Source organism: Strongylocentrotus purpuratus, unplaced genomic scaffold, assembly GCF_000002235.5.
Source record: "Strongylocentrotus purpuratus isolate Spur 01 unplaced genomic scaffold, Spur_5.0 spur5_scaffold_15, whole genome shotgun sequence".
Classification (NCBI taxonomy): Eukaryota; Metazoa; Echinodermata; class Echinoidea; order Camarodonta; family Strongylocentrotidae; genus Strongylocentrotus; species Strongylocentrotus purpuratus.
Genome location: NW_022145600.1, coordinates 15,035,413 through 15,055,150, shown reverse-complemented (window position 1 = coordinate 15,055,150; position 19,738 = coordinate 15,035,413). Strand labels below are relative to the sequence as shown.

The 19,738-nt window shown below is 37.9% G+C and overlaps 1 protein-coding gene across 1 annotated transcript; it reads right to left on the bottom strand.

Moving 5' to 3' along the window:
• Positions 1 to 7,684: 7,684 nt before the first annotated feature.
• Positions 7,685 to 19,434, bottom strand: LOC577011 (THO complex subunit 3). The gene is made up of 6 exons (XM_011664345.2): positions 19,215 to 19,434; positions 12,834 to 12,990; positions 11,592 to 11,796; positions 11,007 to 11,168; positions 10,384 to 10,484; positions 7,685 to 9,572 (listed from the first exon to the last, which is right to left on the bottom strand). The coding sequence occupies exons 1-6, from the start codon at positions 19,395 to 19,397 to the stop codon at positions 9,415 to 9,417; spliced, it is 966 nt and encodes a 321-aa protein (XP_011662647.2). The 5' UTR covers positions 19,398 to 19,434; the 3' UTR covers positions 7,685 to 9,414.
• Positions 19,435 to 19,738: the final 304 nt, after the last annotated feature.

The following is a 19,738-nucleotide window of genomic DNA, read 5'->3' as shown; positions in this document are numbered from 1 at the left end:
ATTATTGAAAATAATGAAATCTCTCCCAATCATGTTAATTTGAAACAGTGTGAAAAATAAAACTGCTTTATTGAAATCACACTCTCTGCAGCAGAAATATCATTGAGTGACCATAATGTGAGAGACATAGAGAGTAATCATAATATGAGACATGATCATAGTATGAGCGGTATCGGGGGTGACCATATGTGAGAGACATAGAGAGTGATCATAATATGAGACATGATCATAGTACAAGCGGTATCGGGGATGACCATATGTGAGAGACATAGAGAGTGATCATCTTCTTCAGTTGCATTACAGGCCACCGTCCGGTGTATAATGTTGAGGTGCAAGTACAGATGTGTGTACAATGTCTAATAAAAGGTACGGTTAACAGAGAGCGAGTAAAAACAACCGTTTTAGCGGAGCTGGGTCTTTTGTACCTACGGTTTTCTGAGGGAGGGAGTTCCAGAGTCGTATTGCATCCGGGAAGAAGTATGAGGGAGTGACCATAAAGAGAGAGATATAAAGAGCGAGTGTAATGTAAGAGAGATATTGATCATAATGTGAGAGATGGAGAGGGTGATCAAAATGTGAGATATATAGAGGGTAACCATAAAAGAAAAAATATAGGGAGTGATCATAATGTGAGAGAAATGGAGAGTGATCATAAAGTGAGAGGTATATAGAAGGTGACCATAATGTGATATAATTATAGCGAGTGTTCATGATCTTAAGAGCATAGAGAGTGTTCATAATGTGAGAGATAATAGAGAGTGATCATAATGTGAGAGATATAGAGGGTGACCACAATGTGAGAGATATACATGTGAGAGGGTGACCACAATGTAGAGAGTGATCAAAATGTGAGAGATATAGAGTGACCACAATGTGAGATATAGAGGGTGACCACAATGTGAGATATTTACCCCCTGTCCACACACAACATTTTCTGTGATTTTACGTCAGATGAGCATAATTATACCTTTAGGCAGGTAACTAATTGGCGTGGTGTCCAGTGGGCGGAGCCCCAAAAAGCTCAGGGGTTTTAGGAATTTTATAACGGCCAGACAAGCATGCAGGGGCCCGCCTTAGGGCCCCTGGTGGGGTCGAGGGGGTGGAGCCCCGGAAACTTAGGGGTTTTAGGCATTTAATTACGGTCAGATGGACATATTTTGTTACCTTATTTGTGACACTGGCAGGACAACGATTGGCGTGAGGTCCAGGGGCCGAGACCCAAGAAGCTCAGGGGTTTTAAGCATTAAATTACCGTCAGATGAGCATATTTTATACCACACAGACACAAATTGGTGTTGGGATCCAGGGGTGGAGCCCCCGGAAGCTCAGGGGTTTTGGGCAATAAAAAACGGTCCTTATTTGTTACACTGGCTAGACACAAATTGGTGTTGGGTCCAGGGGGCGGAGCCCTCAGAAGCTCAGGGGTTTTATACATCAAATTATTGTCGGATGAGCATATTTTATACCTTTTTTGTCACACTGGCAGGTCACGAATTGGCGTGGGGTCCAGGGGGCAGAGCCCCCGGAAGCTCAGGGGTTTTGGGCAATAAATAACGGTCAGATGAGCATATTTTTATACCTTATTTGTGACACTGGCAGGTCACGAATTGGCGTGGGGTCCAGGGGGCAGAGCCCCCGGAAGCTCAGGGGTTTTGGGCAATAAATAAGGGTCAGATGAGCATATTTTTATACTTTATTTGTGACACTGCCAGGTCACTAATTGGCGTGGGGTCCAAGGTGCGAAGCCCCAAGAAGCTCAGGGGTTTTGGGCAATAGATTTCGGTCAGATGAGCATCCAGGGGCCCGGCTGTGGGTCATTGGTTGGGTTCCGGGGGGGGGGGGGGGGAGGGGCAGAGCAACGGAAGCTCAGGGCTTTAGGCATTTGATTACATCAGATGAGCATAATTAAACCTTTAGGCAGGTAACTAATTGGCGTGGTGTCCAGGGGCAGAGTCCCCAAAAGCTCAGGGGTTTTAGGAATTTTTTAACGGTCAGACAAGCATGCAGGGCCCCGCCTTAGGGCCCCTGGTGGAGTAGAGGGGGGTAGAGCCCTGGAAACTTAGGGGTTTTAGGCATTTAATTACGGTCAGATGAACATATTTTGTTACCTTATTTGTGACACTGGCAGGACACCGATTGGCATGAGGTCCAGGGGCCGAGACCCAAGAAGCTCAGGGGTTTTAAGCATTAAATTACCGTCAGATAAGCATCCAGCCGTCCGCCTTAGGGCCCTACATGGGGTCCAGAGCCATCGGAAGTCAAGAGGTTCCCCCCCCCCCCCCTCTTGATCTGCCACTGTATACATGTGTGTATATATATATATATATATATATATATCATGAGAAATGCTGTCATTAGTTCATTGATCTGATATGACAGATGATATCTGACAGTTTAGTGTTCACATATACATTAACATTTATTCACTTTTACAATAAAGGCAAGTTTGATTTCTTGCTTTTTTTTGATGATGGCTTTATTTACAACATATTTTACAGAAATAAACTCCTTAACTGTGGCATCAATTGACCTGCAAGGATGGAATCCTATGTATGGTATAGGAGTTCACAGTTTGAAAAAATAACAAAAATACATGTGTATTAATCTTGTAATATATATTTTGGAACAAAAACACACAAAACTATGTAAACTAAACTCTGCATGAATACTTTGGTTGCTTTCTTCGCCTCTCTGCACAACCAATTGATAAAAGGGTTGCTTGAACTACCCAGTTGCTTTGCAAAATTACCAATTTCTGCTTTTGATTAGCTCCACGATAACCTTTTTAACATTGGTATAGATTTATCTTGCCTACAAATATGTAATCTTAAAGCCCTTATAGTAGCTATCCAATGATATATACAATGTGGCAGAGGGAAATTTAATTGTGTGGCATATAAAGAGTCAAATATAATATAGTGAGGTGGCTCAGGATTAGGGTAAGGGACAAAGCGGGCAAAAGCATCAAATTTGACACAAACACTCATTATGACATACTAATCAATATTAGTTGAGGAGCCCTTGCGATTTTTCAAAGCTACTCATGTAAATCACAAAAATTAAAAATGGCCGCTATTTTTGAGAGCATTGCACATATCCTCTCTTATTACGAAATAAAATTTGATTCAAAAGGATATTAATTGATTTAAAAAACAATATCTGTAACAGGAGTCCTCAATTTTATCCTTTAACTTTGCTTGTATATAGCAAACACTCTGAAAGGAGATGCATATCAACTGGAATAAATATGAAAAAACATTATCGACGGAAAAGGGTCCTACCCATTCCTAGGTATATTTTCTCTGTCATTCTTAAAACCATTGCATACTTGGTGCGTCTAATGTTAACAAATCAAATCTTTTATTTTCCGCCATGAAAAAAAACGGTTAATTTTTTGGAGAGGTCAAAGAGAATAGAAGATCTGCAAAGTTATTCCTTGTAATAACATTTGGCGATAAACAGTTGCTATACAAATAATGCACGGCTAAGACATCTCCAACATTTGAAACGGAAAAACCTCTTAGAGAACCAAAGAAGTTCGGCTTCATGGAAAAAGGATCACAAAAGAACTGTTGATTGTATTAAGATATATGAATGCAACTGTTAACAATTTATATTCTTGGGAATTTTATATTCTATTTATTTATTTATTTCTGATATTTACACAGGGAGAATGATTATCACCAATAATGGTGGTCTTCAATGAGGCCCTGTTAAATATAATAAAAAACAATTGTTTAAAAAAAATAACAAGATCAATAATATAAACTCATAAAAACAAAGAATAATTAAGAACATGTATAAACATATTAACAAAGTATTTGGTATCCTCATAATGAATAAACGGTTTGTTTGTTTTGCTTTGCTATTTTTGTTCCAGAAAACGTTGTTGCATATTTGTTATATGGTAATATAACATTATAGTATAGACGGTAATTAGTTTTTAAATCCCATGAAAAGTACCTACATTTCTATTAGCATATTTTGGTACCGGTAAGTATTAGACTTTGAAAAAAGACAACATATTCTTTTGAGAGTTCATAACAAAGTATTGAAACTACTTAGGCTCAGTTAAGAAAGACATTAGGGATACCAAAATTGTTATAAACATATTTACAAACAAAACATATTACAGGATAGTAAATTACTGGATAATATGCAAAATTAATGCATATAAACTAGTATAGCAATTGAATGTACACTTTTAAATAACAGTAAAAATGCAAATATATTTATAACTGATAATAAATGATACAAAATCATTCTTTCAGTTAGAAAAGAATTATGTCATCCTCCATTCAGGGGTTAGAAACAAGACAATCAAACATTTTGTGCAAGCAGGACAATTACAAATGTCATATCCTTGACAAAGTCAACAACAAAAAAGCATCAAGTGAAATTTTCCTAGCAATGCTGTATATGAATACCACATTTTGTCAGGTTGTTCTGCAAGCGCATCAAACGTTTGATTTTTAAAAGAGAAATGTGCTGGAAAGCTAAAGGAATTAAAATAAAACATTGGTTAAGATTCCTCGTCTTTTTATCTTATTGGGAATCAATATTGCAAGATTGTTTGAACATGTATTTAAAGGTGTTAACAGAGCTTGCCATTCTCAATGATCTGTCCAACTGATTCCATGCTGTAATTGAAGATACGAGGGGGCTATGTTTAAAGCATTCTGTTTTATACATGGGCACAGAAAGTAAACCTTCATGTTCCTGCCTCGCATTTAATACCAGTATACTGATCAATGTCACTTACTTCCATTAAACTTTTGAGTATTTCCAAGATTATAAAAGCACGAGCCTAAATCTATTTCAGATGTGATAACAAAAAATGATAAGCTCTCGATATATTGCAGAGAAAACTTCTATACAGACAATCACAAGTCTGGTTGAGCAACTCTGCAAAAGGGAATATAGAATAACGAGTTTGCTAAAACGTTGAAGTATGTGGAATGTGACAAATCAGTGTTATAATTGTTGGCCAGCAATTTAAACTAAAGTTGTGTGTACAACAGATAGTAAAGGACTCCTTTGCTAAATTCCATCCCCTTTGTTGTGGGGGGGGGGGGGGGGGGTCATGGTGAATTATGTGATATAGCAGAATTTTTTCATCTTGTTTTCGTATAAATTTGATCACACTACTATAATATTAACTCTGTAGAATAAGATATTTTGCTGCTTACAACAGAGCAAGGGGCAAAATGTATTTACTTATTCAAACAGAATATAAGGATGTAATTTAGTACATTTTAAATCAATGCACATCTGAACGTGTAATTTTTATTGTGTCCCAACTTGCTGCCCCCCCCCCCCCAAAAAAAAAGAATCCGTCCCTTCTTGAAACTGGACAGAACTAAAACTACATTCAAGACATACGATAATTAATCCTTTCTTGGTCTTAATACACATAGCATTTTAATCATCATATTATGGTAATCATTTTTCTAAATAAATGTATAATGATCTACATCAAGCCCATACCCTTTGGGTTCCTCTAAGTTGAAGAATGCACATGGCATATACCTATGGAGTATTGGATTATTTTTAAATTTAAGTAATAGGCTATTCCTTTACATGAATGAAAATGATGCAAGATGAAAAGGACATAGGTGTTGATTCTTGCCCATCACACACACCTTTCCTCACCCATGTAATGTGCTTAGAATAGATCACCCCTTCCAGGGGAGGAAGACACTCGTTATTAGATTTGTTTTTCAGACGACTCATAATTTTTAAAACACAAATTTACCTTACCAGGGAGTTTGTATATCCGAAAATGAAAAAGGGTTAACAGTTCTGAATATTTATTACATTATTCCGGCTCGAAATCTACTTTAAAACAATTGAGCTCTCCTAAAGCTATGATAACAACTAATTTTCTTTATATTTCTGCATATAATAGCATTGGTATCAGCGTGTACATGTAGATAATTTAATCATCTTTTATATGACACCAAACATTAAAGATGAAGTTGAGTTCTGGTCATGTGATTGCATTGTGAAAGAAACGGTGTGGAACCGACCAGAAAAGGTTGATCATCTAGCATATAAGAATTTGTGTGTATTGCAAGGTTCTGGAATCATCAAAAAGATAAGAAATTTGGCCAAGTCTTGGTAAAGTTACAAACACTTGCACAGAAAGATGTATATGGGACTACACGAACAAGTGGCGTAAAAAGCCGCCCCCCCCCCCCCCCCGATTTTTACGATGTTACATGCATATTTAGAATATGAAGGCATTTGAAGAGCCATGCTTTTCAGGGAACATGTCTTAACTGATGTTCTTCCACACTTGCATAATAAGAATGAGTAATGCTCACAAATTATTTTTCACCTCTTCCCAGAACTCAACCTTCTCTTTAAATGATCAAAATACTATTTTTTTTCAAAAAGGCGGCTTTTTAAATGTTTAATCTGTAACCATGGAAATGCACATATTTCGTAAGGGCTCCTCGACTTAAATGATTTTATATACACTAAGAACTCTTCACATCAAAATGGTACTTTTTACCGCTGTGTCAAGATAATTGATTTTTTTTTACCCTAAGCCACTTTCTTATGTATTCGCTCTCTACTTTCATTAAAAAGCAAGGTGAAGTGAAAAAAATAACCTCATCCTGAAAAGAACTTTTGTTTGAAGATTTGCTTTTCTCCTCCTTAATTAAGACCAACTTTTAATACATCCATGAACTACACTTCTTTTTCTTTCGCTTTTTAAAAGATCTACTATAATTTGCCGCTATCTAAAGAATAAGAATTAAACATGACCTAACCAGTCATCTATTGATGTTTTTGTTCTCAATTGTAATATATAAACAGTTCCTGTTCTCTCTTCTTTAGGAAGCTATCTTTCTTTTCTTTTCGTTTTTAAAAGAGATAGAGCATTTGTGACATTTTAAAGATTAAGAATTAAACAAACACATGACAGACAATTGTTCATATTTTTCTCCTTCTAGATCAGGCCTTCTCAACTGGCGGCGCGCGCACCACTTGTGCCACTTGCGGTCAGTCGGAGTGGTGCACGACTGTTGCAACAACAAAACAAAAAACAGAAAGAAAGAAAATATATATTTTAGAATTAAATACTCAGCTAAATCAAGAAGTTGCAGTCGAATTTGAGCCCAAAATGCCTGCAAACAGGAAGAAAGGGGGAATTTATGGTTTTTTACCATTTTATATGAATCTAAACCTAAGGCTGAACAACAATAAGCTTATGATGGGATGCTAATTTTAACATTGCCAATCTCCGGAAACATCTTGTTTTTGTTTGTTTGATTTGCACTTTATTTTGACATTTCCAGTGTTTATTGCACACAAAAAACTACATATAAATATACCTCCAGTGTAATTGTACCCAGGAATTGTACTAATTTGTTCACATCAATATGAAATTATATTGTGGAATGAAATGGTGCCAAAAATGCCCCATTTGGGCCTTTAGAAAGCCCTAAATCCACCAGCTTGTGGGTGCTCCGCCCCCTGCTACCCCCTGTTAGGGTTTTCGCCCCTGGACCCCACCCATTTTCGGTTCGGTCGCTACGCTCCCTTGCAGCACAGTCAACCATACAGGGTGGCACTTCAACTACAAATTCTTTTCGTTTCGGCACTTCTAATAAACTAGTTGAGAAGGCCTGTTCTAGATCAATGCACAATCTTGTAAGTTTACACCCAGAAGCAATATTGATCACAAATATTTAATGGAATATCGCCCTTTCTTTCATAGTAGAAGTAAAAATCTCCGGAAGAAAAATGGATGCAATTATTTGCTTTTCCAGAGGGAGTACAGTATCCAAATTGATGAATTATGGTAATGATGTAAAAATTAATTTAATTAATTTTCATAAAATTTCACATTCAATCATTATCAGGTATCGATAAAAATGCATAATTGTCTAAGGGACTATTCTGCTTCTGATGTAAGATACATGCCCCCTACCTATTTCTCTCCTTTAATTAAAAAAGTTAGGTTATATGTCGTTTTTCCGAAGGGTTGTAATTTTGAAGGTCTGTTATTCTGAAGGTTTAGTAATTCCGAAAAGGAGAAAGGGTTCTCAAGTTCTTAAATGTAAGTTGATAGTTTCTAGAGTTCATAACTCAAAAAATAAAATAGAACTCTATTTCATTTTCGGAATTATGAACTCTTTTTTTATTTTTTGAATTAAAAATCTTTTCATTGTCCGAATTATGGACCCAATCACATTTTTGAATTACAAATCCTTTTCTGATTTCAAAATTATGAATCTTTTTTTCATTTTTGGAATTACGACCTTTGAAATAAGGAAAGTTTGGAGGTCTGCATACTGGCTCTGCATACCTATTTGTGATATCCTAAATTCGTCCTTACAACAGGCAGTTGTGCATAACTGCTGGAAATGTGCCTACATAGTACCAGTTCCTAAAGAACTACAGCCCACCATCTCCATCCCATGACCTGTGTCATTGACGGATCATTTTTCTAAATTTGCAGAAAGGGATTGTCAACATGGCATTACTTGAATTATCTTTACAATAGGACACATGCAAGTGTACACTATTGATTATGGATTTTTCCAAGGCCTTGGAGCGGATCGATCATAACTTGGTTTCACCCCAATTAATAGACATGAATGTAGAGCAGCGGTTGTTGCATGGATATCTGACTTCCTCAAGGACCGATAGCAGAGTGTTGATAAACCATCTCTGATTGGAGAGATGTACAAGCTGGTGCCCCAGGAAGACAGACTGTAGCTTATTTGTCTCTGTCTATTCAATGACGTATGCCAAGGGAGCCAGAATCCGCACTGGAAATATGTGGATGATCTCTTGATTCTGGAATGCAGGAAAACGAGTGATGCTGCTACCATCCTAAACAATGCTGACGCGCTTCAGCAGTGGACAAGGAACAACAACATGAAACTCAATCCAAGCAAATATGCAATTAAGCATATTAACTTCATGCGAACCTGTTCTCTTGAAATTACATCCAAGAGGCTACATCATGGCAAAATGGGTGTATTGGCAATAGCAAAAATTAATATAGTGCCTGCTTCGTGGATGAATAAATATTTTCTTGACCCACTTGCTTATGGCATCAAAGAGCTGGTATTTGTCACTGATCATGTAAATAATAATTGTTCAGAAGCTCAGCCTATTAGGTCATGGGATGGCTTCATCCTACAAAGAGTTAGAAGGGGCCTGTCTCTCAAACAGGTCTGCCCATAAATAAGAAAGGCAATTACATATCCATTGATGCATTCATAGTTTTAATTTCCAAAGATATGGTATTCGGGGTAGTCAATCAAACCACTAGTATCAACATCCTACAACTCTTTCTACAGACTGATGCACGACTTGTTGTGGGGCAGCATTGTTTATGAGACCCTCTTCATCAAGAGATGTCGTTCACAGAATCCCATGAGGGTCCCTCAGTCAATCACTAGGTAGGCCAAATAGCTTGATGCTTCCTGCATCCCTCTCCCTATTATATTTGTCCTTATCATCACAGGCAAATGCAAGCAGGTACCTTTTTGGATGCCATGCAACAGTAAAGGTTGGTGATTCACAGTGCACTTCGGTTACTTTTTCACCTGAGCAAAAAAAACACGGGAAAAAATGGACAGTGCAATTAAAGAAAAAAAGAGCCAAACATAAAAACTATATATTGACATGTAAGCTATAACGAATATATACAACGGTTTAGAGTGTATGAGTTTCCATAAAACTCACAGATACATCTACGTAGGCTGCCGGGGTTTAATGTTTGATGTTGATCAACCAAAGAAAATACAAAGAAAAGTCATGATACTATTTCTATATTAAATAGGATCCACACTAAGGTGCCCAATAAAATCAAGCCCAGAACTGCTCACAGTGCAGCATTACTAATTACATCCTTTTAGACTGGACACGATTCTATATTTCACTTTATTACATAAAATAAGTAAGCAAACAATCAAGTTGAGATCTAGAGTTTGCTATCCTTTCACCTGCTGGGATTCCTATGCAGTACCTGAATGTGGTGTGCTAAAATGAAAGTTCTTGGCAGGTATGTGTTTAACCTTGGGTCAAATTTAGTAAAATATGACTTGGTGGCTGGCATCAGAGCAGCTTTCTAAGGACCAAAGGAGATTTGCAGGTTGAAAGAATGGATTGGTAGATCTATAACTCATGTAGGCATCCTTGTCCACAAGAGATTAACCTTGGCATTTCCAAAAATCCAGGTATAAGTACCACAGGTGTTGTGTAGTGGTAACACAGTTTGTCCATATCAAAACAGCACAGAACCAAAACCTGGCACTCTCTTATATGCCAACAGATCTAATATTAGCCTTTTATTGTTTTTAAGCTTTCCTATTTAATATCAATATCATCCCATCAAAATAATCAAGCCACATTTACCTGTTTCTACATGAGCAACATCTATGATGAGATCTTCAGAAGCAGATGCTAAGAGCTGACCATCATGACTGAAGCTAAGGGCACGCACAGGCCAGTCTAATCTGTCATGACAATGAGTGGTAACACAAAAGCAAACTTATTTAATGTGTTGTAGATATCATTTGACTAGAGAAAAAAATGAACTCTCAAAATGAGTAGAGGTTAGGAGTCATAACATATAAATGATTTTTGTTCAATAAAGGCAAAACATTCATATTGAATGTATTTGTCAATGTACAGGAACATTAGGTAATTTGTAAATGCAAGGTTCAACACATTCTCAATGCAACCTGAATCTAGAACTTATTACCTGTTGAAAGTCAATTCTTAATGGCTTGAATCAAGTATTTTCAAATTAAGCAGACAATAGATTATATAAAGCCAATCAAACTGATTCTTAAAGTAACATATTCTCACACATGTAGGGGGATACCCCTAGAAGAAACCCATGGGCACAGTGTGACAGCCATAGATTAGGTGAGTTTTCTGTTACGTACTGTACTTTACATCATCAAAGTGAATGGGCCTATGCAACATCCCTGTGTGCAGAGGAGCAGCCACCTACACAATGCCTTATCACTGACCTTGAGAAGGTTCTGACACAAACCAGCTCAGCAACATCCCATAGGCTAACCAAGGCATCTGCACTTCCTGTGGCAAAGAACCTGCCCATTGGGTCAAACTCAATACATATGCAGTTAGCTGGGTGAGCATTGAGTTCTTGTAGAGGCTTAAGGTCTGGGTAGCTGAACAAAGTACAAACAAAGAATAAAAGGTGCTAGAAATTCACATGCCCAATAAACTAAAAGTAATCAATTGATAACCATAATTTGAACAAAGTTGTACCTAGATTGTAAAAATCTGAAATATAACTATAAAACCTTTCCCACTGAGGTGCTCAACAGATTATTCACTAGTAGATCTGAACTTTTAAACGGGATACTGCCGGTATTCTAGCCCGAGGAAAGAGCTAGCTCTTAGTTGCTCTGATTCCCTGACTAGAAAGCACATTATGCCCTATCATTTTGATTTTAGGTTTAATGTATCTACTCAGAACCTCAAAAAGAAGAAAGAATTATGTTTTCACCTAACAGTACGTAAATTCCTTCCTAAATCCAGGTAATTCCGATACACAAGTGAAAAGTCGCTTTTGCAGAATAACAAATTACCTGAGAATGTTAATACAGCCATGCCCATTGGTTAGAAAGAAGAGGTCACTGTCATTGTTCCATGAGATCTCATTCACTTCATATTTGAACTGCTCCTCATTGAGTATACGATTAGATTTGGCATCTACAAATGTCACAAGGTCATCCTTGTTGCCCACAGCTATGTACTGTTCATTAGGACTCCAGCAGATGTTGATGTTCTCACCTTAATGAAAAAAAATATTGTTTGATAAGTTATTCTGTTGCTTGCTTAGTGTTCATGATTTAAAAAAAGCTGTTTAATTCTTAATCTTGATACAAACTAATAACAATCCCTGAGAATTAAACTTTACAAGTCATGAATCCATTTATATATAAGAAAAGGATGGTATATTTCATGACATACCAAGATGAAAACAAAGAGCCTATAATCAAATGTCAACCAACGACCATAATCTTGACCTACTAGCCCCAAAATGTAATTGGATCATCATCCTATAGTCATATTGTCACCATGTTTAGATATTGCGATAGCAAAAGAAGAAGTCAGTCACTCACTCAATAGTGTCTGACAGTGAAGTCTAGATAGTAAACAGGTTTCATTGCATAATTTGAATACTAGGGGCGTGTTCACAACTTCACACCGCAAGGGGGGGCCGTGGGCGGACCGTGGATCGCGCTATCGTAGCGCGACCCACGGTCTGCCCATTGGCATTCGCCGGATCCACACCGCAATGAGATCTTAGCACCCCCTTTTTTGAGAGGTCCTGTTGCCATGACACGTGACGTCATGAGGTCAGAGCGGTCAAAGATTTCGCGCACTATTACTAATTAGGAGTGTTGAGTTGTACCGATTCAGATTCAGATCGCACCAAAATAGAATGAGGGTTCACACCGGCAGAGATAGCGCCGTCTAGCGCGCGCTAGGCCGCGTTATCTCTCGTGGACCACCCCCAAGAGGTGCCCCATGAATCGTTAGACGGCGCTATCTCTGCCCGTGTGAACCCTCATTCTATTTTGGTGCGATCTGAATCTGAATCGGTGGCACGCCGTGGCTCGCTGTTGGGCGGACCGAAACGACGTTGTACCTTCCACACCGCAGAGATAGCGCGGTCTAGAGCGCGCTAGACCGCGCTATCTCTGCCGGTGTGAACAGCCCCTAGGACACTGCTAACGTTTGAATTTCACAGCTAGGACATACGAGGCATATTCATAAATTCCTGCAAAGTTCTACAGAATTTGATGTTGGGATACACTACCTACCTTTTGTAGCTATAGATGCTACAGACCTGGCAGACCTGGTATCCCATATCCTGATTGTCTTATCTCCTGATGCAGTCACAAACACATCTGGGTTCCTAGGATGCCAGCATAATTGATCAACACTGCCAACGTGCCCCTTGTATGTTGCTTCTCTGGTCTGCGGTGGAGGGAAGTTAAAGTGGGTTAGTCTGCAGTTTCCATGTGCAGAACAGCAGAAGGTCATAATTCACTGACACCAAACTTGGTGGAAATACCATTAATGGGTGTACAAGTCTGCACACAGCAAACTCGTAGTCCACTCAACAAATATACCCCCTTGTCTCTCGGAGAGTCTTCGGGTGGTGCAAATGTCAGATAAGTACTTTATCATTTGAGGAAAAGACAGAGCATAAAGCTTTTTGGTCATAAAACCGAAGGCTAATACCAGTGATTGACAACACCTGATATAGGGTTAAAACTTAAAAACACCCAGAACAGTGTCAAATTCCCCATTATCCTCCACTTTTATGTGTCTTTACAGTTGAACACCCAAGAATAGTTTCATACTTTCATTATATATTGATAATGTGATAAATTGATAATGTGCAGAATGCAAATCAATTTTTTAAATTAAAATATATGATCCCACTAAGGCACAATGCTTAATCACATTTTGTCACTACATCCCACCTCATCTCAGGTCATTCAGAGGTCAAATTAAGCCTTTAATTCATGATGTCACATCATGTACAACTTTCTTGATCGCCAATTGATGAAGCGCTACAAAGCCTACACACAAAAGAGCAAGGGTGCTCTAGTTGTTAATGTCGTACTGGTTGTGCTAGTACATGGAGTTGTAGTAGGGATTGACATGGACATAAACCAATTATGAGTATGATAAAAGTTAAATTTAGCTATTTGATTAATTTTAGGCTAGCTATAGCAGTAGACAATGTAAGGGTAGCTCAAATGGACCCTAGCTGCGGCATAAGATAGCCCGGATGGGCTCTTTGAAGGTGTTTGACAGAAAAGTATAAAAAGCCTATGGTGGATGTTCGATCTAGATCAGGGGGTCTTGACTAGACTGCCTTACTACATGCAATGTTTTAGTGTCATTTGATCAAGCTCAAAACAATTCTGTGAGCATCGTTCCTCCCATACACTTTCCCATACGTTTTGTGTATAATTTTTGTGCAGTGCAAATTTTATTTTAACATGCAAATTGCATAGGCAAATTGAGATGCGATCAAGACTCAAGTCGCTTGTCTCGACCAAATTGACTTTCCAACAAGACATCATCGGTTCTCAGAATTTTGTCTGATCTCTTGTCATAGCTAAGACAAAGTGCTTACCATGTCTTATTGAACACAAATTTTCTGTTGAAATATATTATAAAATATAAATATAGCATCTTGGGTCAACAAGATATAATCCTAGTATCCTACATTAATATACTTTCTCTCTGGTAAAAACGATGTCCATCATTCATCAGTCAATCCTGAATGGCCAAACACGACCGTACTGTGAAATTCAACTTGCGATACCAAACAAATCCAAAACAAACACAGTTGGCGGAAGATCACTACGATTTTTCACATGTTAAATGGAGTTTTAATTAATTTTGGAGTAATCTGAGGCAGATTTATTTCACAACAAAGTTGCCTTTTGACATGTAACTCCGACGTGGAATCCTACTTAAACATATCAAACATACATGTACCAAAATCAACTAAATTTTCATCAATTGTTCAAATACTGGTCATGATTTTAAAGGTAATACAAAGTTATGGTATGGGGTTGTGAATTTGGTTCAAACAAACATATTGGAAGCATATGCGATCCTACAATATTCAGTGATTGATGTCGCAATTGAAATCCGAGTCTAAAGTTATGAAATTGTAGATAATAAACTCTTTATGTTATATAGCTCCCTCTCGAGGTCAAGATATTAATTAAGCTATAAAACAATATTTCTTGACTAAAATCGACCGATTAGCTATTCCTGTTTGGAAATTATATATCACAACTACATATTCTGAGATTTTCATGGTCGCAGCTACCATTGTACGGCCGTATGCGCTATTTGATATATCAAAATTTACCGGGAGCACCGGTAAATTTCTATGTTCAATTTTTCTTGAAGGCAGAGTTGTTTTAGGAGCTAAATTTTCTAGTGCTTAAAATACATCCAAAGGGGCATCCAAATATATTAAAATTGTAAAGAATCACTATCCACCTAATTTTCAATGTCTCCCAAAACTTTGTATTACCTTTAAAGTCGTTATGAGCATCCCAGTGAGCACCCAAATCCCCCCCCCCCCCCCCCCCCCTTGAGCAAAAAAAAAAAAAAAAAGTAAAAATTTCACACATACATGTGTAGCTGCATTACTATCCTGGTTGTGTATTAAAAACTGTTTTATTGTACAAAAGTAACAAAACTGAACAGAGTTCACTCAAAATCGGTACGTTAGTGACAATTGATGACACCTAAATAGCAGTAAAATACAATCTTTTCAACTTACTGATGTTAGAAAGAATATTTTGAAAATTCAAATCGTGAGTCAAGTGTCCAACTTGCCGATCGCCTACATCGTATTCATTGTGTGCATTAGTGTGCAATTGTGTGCAGTGTGTGTATTGTGTGTAATTGCTGCCTCTCAGCACATACAGCGCTAGAGGTCAATATCTGTATCTGTCCGTGACTTACAATCACCAACATCTGGGTGTCGCGTACGTAGGGTTAGGGTCAAACGACAAACACGCCTAAATATTGAAGTGTGCTTCGGCTACAAGGTTTTTAATATCTACATGTAATGAGTCCAATTGAGTCAATACGCATTAGCAGTGACTCTCTATGCTTTGCTGGAGTGGTAAAATTGTGGTTATCACGTTTGGCGCCTTTATCTTTAAGGACATTTTAAAATAGCTAATTCTCTCATAGATTTAGCAGCACATCCTTAATATAGTAACGGAACGAAATAAACTGAGCAACAAAATCCCACACATGGCACTTAAATACTCAGGCACCCAAGGAGGCTTAAAAATCACATGATCTTATTAGCCAATCAGGAGGACCCTTACGAAGACAACCAATCACAAGATAGGATATACCCTTAGGTCAGCCGACCTCTAGACCATTTCAATCTACCAATTAAGAGGAGTTACATGTATACATTTAATAAAATATAACCAATGACAAAGCACAATAGAAAGAGTGATTTTAACTACATGTAGGTACCAAAGAAAATGGGAGGAGTCTACAGCCCCGCGAGAATGTCACGTCCCCGGAAAAACAGTCTATTGTCTATCGTATTTATCAGAAATGAACACCTGTAAATCTAATGCAGGAATTCAAGTCCAGGGGTTGTTTACCCGTTCCTGGCTGTGGCATACTATCGGGAACATTATTAATGCTGTTCAACTTTTAGCTGAATACAAAGACGAACTAATAACCGTACAAATGAAATGATCAACTTAACCCAACTCCTCTATTACTATAGCGCCCCCTTTAGGTCAATGTGTTGCCCAAATCAATGTACCACTACAACAATTAGCGCATGTGCAGATCATTTATCCGATCTCAGCCTCATTTTCATACATGTAAGTTGGCGCCTAGCCTAGCCTAGACATGGGCCCTTCAGATTGGCTATCGCTGTTCTCCATTGACTCAATGCTATAAGATATTTGTGCGAGGAGCAAGCCTGCGATTTTCCGTTTTTTTTTTTCAATACCAAAATTATGATATTTCTGTCAAACCCTCTATTTCTTATGATTTTTTCACTTAAATTTTTCACTTACAGTAAGTTCAAGTTTTATTTTACCTAACTATTTTTTGAGTTTGAACAATTCTCATTTTCGTCATATTTAAGGTACAAACTGGAAATTTATTCTGAGATGTTCGTTGATTTTTTCTATTTTATGTGTGAAGTGCGTCACCTGTTTAAAGAGAAGGTTGAGTTCTGGGAAGAGGTGAAAAATAATTTGTGAGCGTTATCATTGTTATTATATGCAAGTGTGAAAGAACATCAGATAAAACATGTTCCCTGAGAAGCATGGCTCTTCAAATGCCATAATATTCTAAATATGTCTTGTAAGTTGTAACATCATGAAAATCGGGACGGATTCTTACGCCACATGTTCGTGAAGTCCCATATATATCTTTCTGTGTACAGTGTTTTTGTAACTTTACCGAGACTGTACCAAATTTCTTATCATTTTGATGATTCCAGAACCTTGCAATACACACAAATACTTATGCTAGATGATCAACCTTTTCTGGTCGATTCCACACCGTTTATTCACAATGCAATCGCATGACCAGAACTAGACCAAAAGCTTCAGTCTCTCTATATCGTTGGTTGTTCCACTGAGACTACGTCTGGCTACACTAGACCTCCGATTATAAAGACTGAAGTTCGTCCTATGGGGACTGTATGGAACAAATGGTTTGGTTCAGTCGGATCGCGATGAATGAGATATGCAACAAGATTTTCACTCTTTACATCCTCATAAATGCTGCAATATTACAATAATTAGAGTCTATATTAAAAAAATTAAAATAACATAGATAAAGCTTATTTGACTTAGATCTACGATAGCTTGCCCATTTAGATCCTAAATTAACGATTATCCGAGAAAGTCTCGTAGTCAAAATGATTCGTTGTCACCCATCTTGGTTTTAGTTGATGAATATTCATTTTTTCTTTTCGAACGTCCAATAGCTACCGTAGCTACGTACAAGTCAGCCTGGCTTGACCCACGAAACATTGGCTATGTTTTGGTAGGTTGACCCGGAAATATATCGGCCGCTGGGTCATAGTTCGAATGCATGAACGTACTTTTTCACGATTCTGAGATACAAATTGGATAATTCATGTAAGTAAGTCCGTAAATTTTGCATTTAATAAGTTATCAAATTTTGATAACTGTAATTAGGAGATAGACAAACCAACCTAATTTACATCTGATTTAGAAATCAGAAAATTAGATCTAGTCTAAATAAAGAAAATTGGGGGAAAAATGTCGTGAACGAAAAGATGTTCATCGCTGGCTCTAGATTACCCCCACGGTACGAGATCTCTGTAGTACCGTCTGTATATGGGGAATGTCAACAAATGTCAGTTTTATTAAAGAAATGACCCAAGTCAGACGGTTATTTCTGTCTAGACCAGAGCTCAACTTCATCTTTAACATATAGCAGGACGTGTCAAAATCTCTGTGGTGGTGTGACGTAATATTACGTATTGACTTTGCCATTGAACTTAAGTTGCGCTTAAGTTAAGTAGGCCCTCTCTCGCTTTAATTATAAGCCACTCGAGCGGATCGGCCAATGAGAGCGCTTGAACTCACTGTACAGTGCTCAATCAGTCAATGCGTAAAGTTCTTCATGCGTGGTGGAGTGAGACTCCCTCCAACTCCAAGTCATTGACGAGCTGGGAGGGTTGACAGCCCTGGCCTGATTCCCTGGCCTGATTACAAAAACAAGTGCAAAGCTACGTTAACTTATGGTGGTGTGACCAAAGTTCGCGCGTGACCTAAGTTCGCTATCTCAAAAAATCAGTAAGATTACGAAAATCTGATATCACCAATGGAAAGAGGAACATAAAATTACCCAGAAGTGAAATTTTCTTTGGAATTGGGTACGAAATTGTGAAAATATTGACAAAAGATCGGCAAATTTTGCAATATTTTGCGTCCGTTCCGAAAAATGATCAACTTACCGATAAGGGTCTGAAAATCTTCAATTTGAGAGCAGATTTCCTCAAAATTGTAAGTAAAGAGTGGTACTAACTGATTGTATGATATCTTGCCTTGCAAATTATGATATTACCTTATTTTTGATGGATCACACTTTTTGATAAATCAACTGTAAACCCCCGTGCGTGAAGTTAGGTCTCGTTGTTTTTATGACTTTTTTAGATGCAGCGCGCACGAACGATCGGACATCAAATTTTTAGATTGCGATATCTCCAAAATCCTTCGACGATAAAATTTTCTAGTCGAACTAATCTGTAGTTAAAAACTTCGCCGTCCCTTTGGTTATAATTGAAATCAATAAATTTGTGTAGAATATGAGAAATCGTAGTTCGAATATCACATTTTGTAATATGTTCTAGAGGTCTAAAATGTCCGCGAACTTTGGTCACCCCTTCATAAATGACATTCCGATAAAATCGGGAGGCTTTCCCTAAACTCAGTCTCCACCACTGCACTGCACTGTACCAACGCAAATATAAATATAAAAAATAAATATAGTAATAGGCCTATAGGTCTAGATCTAACTTAGGTCTAGATCTAGTCTCTTAAAATATGCAGCGCTAGGATGGCTAGGACCTAGGTTAGGTTTTAAAATGTCGCGGGCCCGCGCCCGTGGCCCGTGCCCGTGGTATCGCCAAAACTCACCATTCTATCTCTATCCAGCGAAAATACGCTAACATTTCTATCAAACGATCCAGATGCAAGCATTCTGCCATCACAGTTCCATGCCACAGAGTGAACTTTAGATGAGTGGACTCCATTATGTTCTTTTGTCCGACAATTCTTTTCAAAGTGCTTTCTAATCGTGTTCTCAATGGAAGTTGCCATCTTGAAAATCTTATATCTGGCGCCCTCCCATCGTACGAGGGCGTCGTTTAGATAAGCCACCAAAGAGATTCGATCATACACAGTATGTCCTCCGTAGGAGTAAGCCACGAAGAGATTCGATCATACACAATCATAGAGATATGTACACAATCAGGAACAGGACACCAGAGTTAAACTCTGGCAAGGTATGTTTGTATGAAGTTCGAAAATATTCAGGCTGTATAATCTAAGCCCATGCAAACATCGCACTTGTCTTGGACTATATACAAAGATTTGGGGAACTGTCATCTACTCATCTATCATCTATCTTATGTTGCATTATATCTTGTAATTCTCATTTA